Genomic DNA, 11,167 nt, shown 5'->3' on the forward strand with positions numbered 1-11,167 from the left:
GAGAAACTCCATCCTGCGACCTCTGGCGAGTCAAAGCAGCGTGCATTTCCACTGACATGAACCGCAGACGCTGGCCCGAGATGGGGATGGTTTTGCCCGCTGGTTGCTTTAGGGGGGCTGGCGAAACCAACAGCGTTAAAGCCACGGTAGCCTCGGCCAGGGCTCCCTGACGGCCCATCATGGGCCGGCCCTTGACCGCTGTTCCCTCCCCCTCCCGCGATGTTACCGCCACCCGCCTGGGTAATACATTCCACCCGGTTAGACGGCCGACCACATCTTACCGACTCTACACAAGAGCAACCAAGTCGCAAGGCTTTACCAGTAGTTTGGTGTCTTTGATGACGCAGAGTAACTTGGTCCACTGCCCGAAGCGTTTCTTCCGCAGCAGGAAGGCACAGATCTTGGCATCCTTCACCAGGTCCATGGAGGCCTCCTCCGAGGGCCACTGGTGCCGCGTTTTCTTCCCCTTTCCATCCTCTTCCTCTTCATCGTATGATTCGTAAGAGCTACTCATTGCATCCGAGTCATAATCTGTCAAAAGTAAGACATGAAAGTAAAAAACCTGGTTACAAAAGCCTTATCTTGAGGACCACCTACGGGCTCCAGGGCACATTATTATATTCATAAACGAGAAAGAGGCTTCTGCCTTCGGGTAACTGGGGAAACGTCAGTTAGCAAAAACAGGGAAAAAATAACTAAGGCTTGGGCAGCGGAAACTCAACGAAGAGTTTTCAACTGAAGTGACTAAGAATGCTATCTTTATAAAAACCACTTCTGGACTGTTCTATACGGGCCCAGCACCCGCAGACCCTACGCTGTCGAATCCTTGCTGCGTTCTTGCCGGGCACCATGACCCCACCTCGCAGAGAGTTTCGCCAAAGAAAACTCCCACCCACACCTTTATGTTAAAGTCCTTTCAAGTCTGCAGTGCCCTCTTCCTTCCTGGCATCGCCACATGCACAAACCCTTCCTGAGGTTCGAGATCCACCCCAAGGCCACCCCTCTCCTTCAGGTCATCTGTGGGATTCTCAGAAAGGTTCACACCTCCTTCTGGCTCTGCCACGCACCAGCACTTAAATACCGGGTTGTCTCTAGTCTCCCAGCTATAGACCCCACTTTCCCTTGCCTCGGGGTCTCACACGCTGCACTCACCCCGGCTTCGCGCCCACCCCACTCAGCCTCCTGCCTTTGCCTGGACACGTGCTCTCACCACTCAGGATTTAACTTACAGCACCTCCTCCCTGAAGCCCTCCCTGGATCACCAGCACTGACTGCTATAGACTGAATCGGGTGCCCCCCCAGATTCACGTGTTGAGGCTCAAACCCTAATGTGACCGTACCTGGCAACACGACTTTCAGGAGGTAATTACGGTTAAATGAGGTCGTAATCCACTTAGAAGAAACGAAAGAGGGAGATCCCGCACTCTCTCCCTGCCGTGTGAGGACATGGGGAGAAGGTGGATGTACATAAGCCAGGAAGAGAGCCCTCACCACAAGCTGACCATGCCAGAGCCCTGGTCGTGGACTTCCAGCCTCTGGAACTCCGAGAAAATAAATGCCCACTGTTTTACCACCCAGGCTATGCTATTTTGTTACGGCAGCCTGAGCTATGACACCAGGTGAAATGCCCCTCCCCTCTGCTTCCACACCACCCAACACAAAACTTATCTCACTGTACTGTCGCCTCTGTTTGTCTGCCTGTCCCACATCAGGCTGTAAGTCCCCTGCAGGAAGGGAGACCACCCTGTTGGATGTGATTGTCCCAGCACTTAACAAACTACCTGGCACAGGGCAAGTAACAAATATTTGTAGAAGGGAGAACAGTTAGATCGACTGAAATTCAACGCAAAGCCCTCAGAAGGAGGGCTGGCATCCTAAAAGTGATGAATAAAGACTAGTGACTCTGAGTGACCTTCTTAATTTCGGCCCTGCTGGATCATGAGGTCCTGGAGGCCGTGTCTGATTCATCTCTGCCCTCCCCTCAACCCCCGGACACATCTGGAACGCATCTGCTTTCATAACACACGTGAGGAATGAACACCTAAACGAGGAATGAGAGACAGATAAAGAGAAACCACGGGTGAAGCAACCGGTTGCACAGGACGGGAGAAGCGGCAGAAAAGGCCGACCGTGCACAGAGCAGAACTCACTGGAAACTGCGCTGTGATTTGGACTCTGTGGTCACACTTGCATGTTAACTTCCCCACAAGGAATTACTTACTAAGCGGGGGAAGAGAAAGACTGGCAGGGTAGGCTGAATTTTAAATCCTGATAAAGTAGTCAGGGAAAGATTTTAAGCAAGAGACTCGGATGACCGAAGAGGTAACTCTGGCAAGTCATATGTTGTGCACTTTTTGATAAATATATTTTATAATAAAAGTTTTTTTAAGTTTAGCACAGTGGGCACGTAGCACACGGGGAAGGAAGTATGAAACTGTGAAAGACCACGTGCTGTTCCACGGCCCAGGGTTCGCTGAGAGATTTCAGACGGACGGTGGACCAAGTCCTGATTGATCCTAGAAAGATGACGGTCACAACAGCTTGGGGTCCATGAACCCCTCAGTGCTTAGCTCATTTTCTGGAACATCAAATTCAGTAAACATTGAATGAACACAAGAATTAATGACTAAATCAGTCAGAAATGGGAAAATTTCATTTCATTCATGCAACAAATATTTCTTGAGCGCTCACTATGCGTCAGGCAGTATTTTTGTGTGTGTGTGCGGTATGCAGGCCTCTCGCTGCCGTGGCCTCTCCCCTGGCGGAGCACAGGCTCCGGACGCGCAGGCTCAGCGGCCACGGCTCCCGGGCCCAGCCGCTCCGCGGCACGCGGGATCCTCCCGGACCGGGGCGCGAACCCGCGTCCCCCGCATCGGCAGGCGGACCCTCAACCACTGCGCCACCAGGGAAGCCCCAGGCAGTATTTTTTACACTTGTATCTGTACGCTGTGGGATGAGGCTGTGAAAAGAGGAAGCCAGCTCTGCACTTACGCCCCCTGCCTTGCTGGTCCTCTTAGCCGCCCAGAGGCGGGCACAGAGCAGTACCCTTATCTCAGAGGAAAGGGACGAGGATGCCGAGAGATCAGGTGACTCATCCAAGGCAACACCCTGATGAAGGAAGAAGCCAAAACCTGATTCTGAACTGAAAACGTAGACCGTGCCGCTGGCTACCCAGGGGTTGAGATCCACGGCTGGAAAAGACGGTAAGTTCACGGCCCGCCCTCCTCTGGGAGGGCAGGGCTGACGGAATTGTGTTAGAAGAACGTCAGCCAACTTAGCGGCAAACCAAGCAGTCGAGAGCAACAGGCTGGGGCCACAGGACAACCCGCTCACTGGCAAGTCTCTTGGGCGGTCACCCAACGGAGCCCAGGGTTCCTCCTGGGGGCTGTGACAGGATGTCAAGGGGTCCAGTGTCAGGGCTGGGGCCCTGTGGAAAGCTAAGAAAGACGCAGGGCTGGGGAGGAGAGCAGAGAGTCACCGACGGCGTGTCCTCATCTCCTCCCGCTCTCCTCCCCGAGGGCCGCTCTGACCAGGAGCTCGGGGAACACCTTCACCAGCTCCGCCATCGTGTGAGGTCGAGCCCCTGGAATAAATCTCCTATTCCACCTCGTGGTACTTCCGCAGCTCTGCTCAAACCCTGCCCTGGAGACTGGTGTTTCCAGCCTTTGGCAGGCTCTCACAGGTGAAGCTCAGGGCCGACCCGCAGGATTTCAGGGCGCAGCTCTGGCAGCCTCTGATGAGGACCTCTTCATTTTGGGAAATGGCCTTCGGCGCGCCGCCGCCGCCCTAGCAGAGTCTAAACGCTTGATCGTGGAGCACCAGGTTACGATCAACCTGAGCTGCCCCGCAGGGGCTCCGGGTCGTCCAACCCACCGAGGAGCACGTGGCATCGCCTCGACGCAGGCGCGTGTCCGCTGGGCTCCATCAGGCCCTGAAGACGTAAGCGAGGGGCGTAAGCAAGTGGCTCCGAAGCCTGTGCCCCTGTTCTCTCCGCACTGCCTCTCCACTCAGCACCGGTTCGTGAGCATGCCTGGCGTTTGCCGGGACGGTCAAGGCTTGAGAGGGACCGGCAGCAAGGAGGTCTGCGGAAGGGGCTGCGAACAGACCTCCACAAATGGGCTCAGAAGGAGAGCACCTGCGTACCAGGTGAGGGCTTAGCAAAGGGCAACCTCGCCAGAAGATCACAATCAGGTAACCGCACGACCCGCCATACAGACATCAGTGGGCTTTTTTGCCCAGATTTCTTGTCCGAGTGGACTCCCGCCCAGGCAGCTGGTGTCGGGGTGGAGGTGACACGTGGAACTCAGCAACGTGGACTTCCTCTCAGCGAGGTCCACCTGACTCCTGGCACTTCTGAGTGTCCTGCCTGCACACGACACTGTCCCCTGGGCTGTCAGCCGGCCGCCTGCTCACAGCTTATCCCGGGACCACGCGCGCCGTGGAAGGGCAGCACCTTGCCCTCGCTGGAGGGGTAAAGTACACCCGCTGCCCACGCTGGCCCCGCAGAAGGCGCCGTCCACGGGCTAGAAGCCTTGCTTCTGACCAAGGAACTCATTTCGCAGCAACTGAAGTCGACAGCAAAGGGTTTGTGCTCTTGAAGCTCCCCGGCCTCGCCTCGGCCTCGGCACCCTGAAGCAGCCAACGCAGCAGACCGGTGCAATCCCTTCGGAACATCCCGTTTCAGGCCCAGCTTGATCGGTCACACCTGTGGGGCTGGGGGGTGGCACCTTCCAGAATATCTCCAAGCACAGGCCTGGGAACCCAGGGGTGAAATGGTAGTGACTCCACTCACTAGTACCCCTAGACATCCACTCACTAAAATTCTCCTTCTATTCTTGGAAATTTTGGCTCTGCTGGCCACAGGTCTTACTCTCTAGGGGCAGAATGTCCCCTCCAAGGGACACAGTGATGGCTCCACTGACCCAGAAGTGGAGACAACAGAAAAACTAGTGGTCACTGCAGTGACTGGGTGACTGGTCGCGCCCACCAAGAAGCCGTGACCACACGCGTGGAGAAGAGCACGTCCAGGTCCAGGAGATCCCTGGGACGTCCTCAGCACTCAAGGCAGCGGGACGCTGCAACTGTCCAGTACAGGTAGTCCTGCTGGAGGCCAGACCTTTCAGGAAGGAAAGGTGAGCCACTGTATTGGACCGTCAACCGAGGTGCTTGCTGAAGGCAAAGGGGACATGCAGGAAGTTATAAATACCAGCGAGGACCATGGACCGTCTGTGGAAATGAGGACTGAACCCTTTACGAGGTTTTCGTCCATATTTTGATAGGGCTCTATCTGTGTACGTACAATCGAATCCCTTTCTTCCCCTCTCACATCCCCTACCACCTAACAGAGAAGTGCTAACAGCAGTTGACCCTGGATCCATATTCTAGTGGCCGGCTCCCAAAGGGGAGAGTGTGACTTGGCCAGAAGAGCAGGAGGTCACCCCGAAGTGGACAGAGGATGTCACACCCTCTGGGGAGTCAGGGAGGTTCCGTCACACCAGTCATAGTTGCACCGTGTTACGCTGAACCACGACTCTGCTCCCGTCTTCGTCTGCAAATCCACTGTGGGGGAAGAGAGGTGCGTGGGTGCCAAACCGACCCAGGAGCAACGGTGGCACTTCTACACTGTATCAGCTCAGCAAGGCTGGAACACATCCCCCAGATTCCCTTTGCTGGATGCTTCTGGGTTAGGACTGGCCACAAGAGAAGTCCGTGAGCAACCTGGACGGCCGACGGGGAGCGGCTGCAGGTCGGGAGGGTGCCAGGCGCTGCAGCTTGAGCTCGCGGGTGCTGGGCTGCAGGCTTTCCTCGTCGGCGCTCCCGCAGGGTCCCCCGCCCGGCCGCCTCTTGGCGGGCCCCGCGTCGGGGAGTGAGAGGCAGGGGGTCCCCAGCGTCCTTCCTCGCCCCCGGGCCTCGTGCAGCTCCCCTTGCTGCTGGCCGGCCCCCCGGCACGCGTCTGCCCCCGGTTCCCACGACCCCACAGGGCCTCGCGTCTACAACACGCCCCTGCCGCACGACGTGGTTCTGCTTCTCCAGTAAACCGGGCCTGACTCGGGGCTCGACAAAGCTGCCAGAAGCCCATGAGTAAGCGAAGGCGGCGCGACCCTGGCCCGACCCGGCCGCAGACCCCTGCCACGGCTCCCCACGCGGAGGGTCCTGGCCGGCAGCCGAGGCTCGGGCACGGACGTCTGAGCGAAGTGCTGGCACTGCGGACCCGCTGTCCCTCCCCGGGCAGCAGTCCTTCCGTGGCCCTCCCTCTGGGCTTAGCTCAACCAAAGGGGCCCGACCTCAGCAGTTAAGGACACGACACACCGCTCGCGTGGGCCTTCTCGGACCGAAGATGACCAAAGGTCCCCGCAAGTCAAACAAAATTACTCTCGGTTTCTGGTCTTGAAAGTATGGTGGAGCGGGACAAGGAAGGTGGGAGAAGGCTGGGACCCAACGTTCCCAACGGTGGGAAAGACCCTCATCAGCAACTTTTTTTCCTTTATTCATTGTTTTCAGAAAGAGAGGAATCCACTGAAGTTTTGAATTATATCATTTAATTTTTTGTGTTTTCTAATTAATTTACTATCTTCTGAAACAGTGGACACTTAGAAATTACTTGAATGCATTTTTCCCAAATGGTTCTAAAATGAAAGAGAAATTTAAATATTTAATACTCAGATCTCAAAACCCAGTATTTCACGGCCTGCTTGTCAGAACTGTCCCTTCTCTCATTCAGAATTCATTAAGAGGGCCTCAAGTATCTATTGATGCTGGGCCGAGGCTGTGTCGGCCTGCTCCAGAGCAAACAGGCACGAGTGAGCGGGAAAGGCCACTGCCCTCCAGGGCCTAAGGCCCCGCTCACCTGGCTTCCGGGTGTCCCTCTTCACGGTCAGAAAATATCCTGAGGGTATTTCCTGGAACGCTCAGGTTAGATTCCGCTTTGCTGAAATGGCCCTGCTTGTTTGCTGCCAGGGGGGAGAAAGATCAGAAAACTCCAAGTCTGCGTGAAGCAGAGACTTCAGGGCACATGCAGACGGCGACAATGGAGAGCGTTTCCTCGAGCAGAGCAAGAAGGCGGGAGAACGGGACACGAGATGCGAAGACACGGAAGCCTCTCCATGACACGACCAGATCGCTCTTTCACTGCCCGCTTTACGCGTGCTCCGCAGGAAAGGCAAGCTGGATTCCCTGGGGCAGCACACTCAGATATGCCACATCTGCCTCATTACGAGACAAAGCACGCTGCCTGCTGCCAGAGGTATCGGGGGCAAGAGCAAAGGCAAAGATCTAAAAACAAGCCCCAGAGGTAGTTACACAAGGTGCTCTGTGCCACTGACCTTCTTTCTGTGACTGTGAAAGCCGGCTGCCTACAAAGGGGCACTTCTGAGTGCCAGCAGGCAGCTAACGATCACGTCACGACAGCCCTAACTCAGGCCAAAGCATTCTTGCAAAAGCTGTATGAATGGGGAACAAAAAAAGAAACAGGAAACAACCTAAATGTCCATCGACAGATGAATGGGTAAAGAAGATGTGGCACATACACACAACGGAATATGACTCAGCTATAAGAAAGGGCAAAATAATGCCACTTGCAGCAACATGGATGCAACTAGAGATGAGCATACTAAGTGAAGTCAGTCAGAAAGAGAAAGACGAATACCACGTGATATCACTTACATGTAGAATCTAAAATATGACACAGGTGAACCTACCTATGAAACAGAAACAGGGACATAGAGAACAGACTGGTGGTTGCCAAGGGGGAGGGGGGTGGGGGAGGGTTGCAGTGGGGTTTTGTGATCAGTAGACGGAAACTGGTGTATACAGAACGGATAAACAACAAGGTCTTACTGTACAGCACAGGGTACTAGGTTCAATATCCTGGGATAAACCCTAATGGAAAAGAATATGAAAAAGGATGTATATATACGTATAACTGAGTCACTTTGCTGCACAGCAGAAATTAACACAACATTGTAATTCAACTATACTTCAACAAAAAATAAACTGAAAAACAAACAAACAGCTACGATGAGATGCCTGCTTGTTCTGTATTTATTTTATAGACACGCTTTCTCGGTGGCACCGTGAATGCAGCCTAAGAGGGACGTGCCCTGGTCAAGGTGGCGGGGAGGGACCCCATGAAAACATGCCTGAAAAAGTCCTTCTCTTCTGACCGAAGGGAACACGTTTCACTGGCTGATGCATGCTCCCACAGCAACAAGATTTCACTAATTCTGAGTCACAAGGAAGACAACAATCTGAAATTACCGAAGGTACTTGGGGGACACCTTAGACTTTTCAAAACCCTTTCCGTACCTCCCTCCTTGGGTTCAGAATTCCCTGACGTCCACACTTCCACGGTGTCGTGTAATGCCCCCACTCCCCTTCACCCGAAAAGCGGGAGGGCTCCCCAGAAGCCCGGCAGGTCGGGGGGCCACTCACTTGAGGTGATGTACTCCGGAGCCTTCCCGGGACTCAGCGGCACGGCCTCCTCGTAGTAGCCTTCCGGGAGGGAGGATGTCGGTAGCGGTGGCGGCCCGCTGTCAGGCGGCTGAGCGATGAAAGGAAAAAACAACAGAGGACAGCCATTAGGAGGAAATTCTGGATTTGCACCTAACAGGTGTCGATGGGCAAATATTTTCCTCGCTCCTTTGTAAAGTCCCTGGAGAAAAAGAACATCGTCCAAAGAGCTTCCAAAGTTCGCCTCTTGGCGGGATCTCCACTGCTCGCCCGCTCACGGCCACCCTCAGCCCGGCCCTGGCCACGCCACTCAACCCACACGACCCGCCGGCTGTCACCAGTCGCGCGCTGGCCCTCGCGGACCCCTCCCCCAGAGCAGAGACAGGCGTCTCTCCTCCCCTCTACCCCACGCCACTGCCCTCCCAGATGCCCAAGCTGACTTTCCCCTTCACGGCCTGCGTCCCACACTGGAGACCCCCGAGGGACACAGAGACGGCTCCGATCCATCCATGCACATCACAGAGCAAGCCCTCGTGACACAGCGACTGAACCCGTGAGTGTGTCTGCCCACAATCTCACCACGCTCCTCGTGGGTGCCAGGGAAACTTTCAAAACAAGAGAAGAGGAAATCACCTATGAGCCCACCTCTAAAAGCAACCGGAAATTATTGTCTAGAGAAGGAAGGACTCTGACAGACTCTGAGACGGAGGCACCCTGATTTTGAAGCCGTAACTTCAGAGCATGGAGAGCCGGCAGGCTCAGGACCATCCGGATTGGAGCAAGACCAGCTGAAGCACCGTTCTCTCAGAAGTCCCTGATGACTCTAAGGCAGACCCACCTCTTCTTCCCATGAACACGTATGGGATCTGCTCGTCCCATCGGTCCCTGGTCCTTAGGTCAACAGAAACGGCCGAAGGGCAGGAAAGCCAACATCCTCCAAACACCTGCTATCTGCCTGGCACCGTCCTAAGCAGCCTCTGCACTGGTTACAAGCTACATCAGTCATCCATCCAGGGATCCTTCAAGGTCGATATTACATCACCTGATGTTTTACAGACACGGGAAGCGAGGCTCGGAGTCTAAAACCTCCTGCTCCAGAGCAGACACTGGTCCATGACACGGCTGGGGTTTTTGAGCACCAGATCTGTCCAGTAAAGAGCTTTTTCATGTTCATATTCTCTGTTTCTCGCTCTCTTTCCCTTTCATAACTAGTTCACACCACCTATACCCTACAAGCGAACGGGAAAGATGTCGCTGAGAACGCAAGGGAACAGAGGCCCCAGACTGAAGACCGACCAGTGCAGTCTCCAAGGGGAACAATGCTCCACAGAATGGGAAACTCCACCACTTTTCCTGTAACTCAAGTCTGAAGCCAAGAAGTCCTCTGCGAATGACTAAGCACCACTGTGCACTCGACCCACTCCTTCCTCTCGCCAGACGAAGAAAGATAACTCACTCCAGGTCATCTGCGCAGTGTTCCTACCCACCCTTGAAGGCAGTCATCTCCCTTCCACCCCCGGGCCCTGACTCCCTTGCACTCCCCTCCCCAGGCCGAGGCCCGCCCGCCATCGCCCTGTGCTCTCACGCTGGACCACATCCACTCCCAGCGTCTGGAGAGGAGGGGTGGTGCCTACAATGTAACCTGACACACTGTCCTCCCCGGGTGAGGTCTGAACAGGAGTCCACGCCAGGGTTAAAGGCTCTGCGTGGTGCTTTTGGAAGGGGGCTGTTTGATTCCCTGAGTGTTTTTACTCATGAAAGGAGGGTGTTTCAACTTCCCCTTAGTATGTTGAAACAGTCGGATTATTCACGTTCTAGAAAAGCATTACAAGTGGCTGCATCGAACGAATGTTTATGAATTAGCGCAGGCCCCTTCCGCGTGCTGCAAAGGTGTGTAAGGCAGGCGCTGACTCTCAGCTGATGGGACTTAGCAGACTTTCAGACCCTGAGGGTGGTCGTGCGTTTGACACAGCCACTCGATACGTATGCCCTTAAATCCACAACTCCACTTCTAGAAATATATGCCAAGAAGGTCAACTGGTCACACAAGCAAAAACGTATAAGGATGTTCAACAAAAGTTTTTCCCTCCCAAGTTAAAAACAGTCTAGGGGCTTCCCTGGTGGCGCAGTGGTTGCGCGTCCGCCTGCCGATGCAGGGGAACCGGGTTCGCGCCCCGGTCCGGGAGGATCCCACGTGCCGCGGAGCGGCTGGGCCCGTGAGCCGTGGCCGCGGAGCCTGCGCGTCCGGAGCCTGTGCTCCGCAACGGGAGAGGCCACAGCAGTGAGAGGCCCGCATACCACGAAAAAAAAAAAAAAAAAAAAAAAAACAGTCTAAACATTCCCTGAGAGAAGAATGCTTAGGTATGCTGACACAGCCAGGTGCAGACGTGTAAAAGGACTGTGCACGTCTGCAGTCGTTCACTTGATAAATCTCCACTAGATACTGCCAAGTGAAAGAAAACAGGTACACTATCAGCCTTTCTATCAGAGCTGCACTTACGCTCACCTCTATACAAGGGCAGGTCACTCATCAAAATGTTAACACAAGGTTACTGATTTTTTTTTTTAATGTTTTTATTTTTGGCTGCATTGGGTCTTCGTTGCTGCACGCAGGCTTTCTCTCTAGTTGCGGTGAGCGGGGGCTACTCTTCGTTGTGGTGTGTGGGCTTCTCATTGCGGTGGCTTCTCTTGTTGCGGAGCACGGGCTCTAGGCGCGCGG

The 11,167-nt window shown here is 54.7% G+C and overlaps 1 protein-coding gene across 1 annotated transcript in view; it reads right to left on the reverse strand.

Annotated features, from left to right (window-relative positions):
• Positions 1-319: 319 nt before the first annotated feature.
• LOC114485411 (actin filament-associated protein 1-like) overlaps positions 320-11,167 on the reverse strand; it is a gene marked incomplete at its 3' end in the record, with an annotated part of 23,584 nt that continues 12,736 nt past the window's right edge. The window contains exons 3-4 of the mRNA XM_028486787.1: positions 8,431-8,539; positions 320-531 (exon numbers count right to left, since the gene is read on the reverse strand). Coding sequence (XP_028342588.1) covers positions 320-531; positions 8,431-8,539 — 321 coding nt within the window. The remainder of the gene's footprint in view (positions 532-8,430; positions 8,540-11,167) is intronic.

The sequence above is a fragment of the Physeter macrocephalus genome, unplaced genomic scaffold (genome assembly GCF_002837175.3).
Source record: "Physeter macrocephalus isolate SW-GA unplaced genomic scaffold, ASM283717v5 random_1760, whole genome shotgun sequence".
NCBI classification, from domain to species: domain Eukaryota; kingdom Metazoa; phylum Chordata; class Mammalia; order Artiodactyla; family Physeteridae; genus Physeter; species Physeter macrocephalus.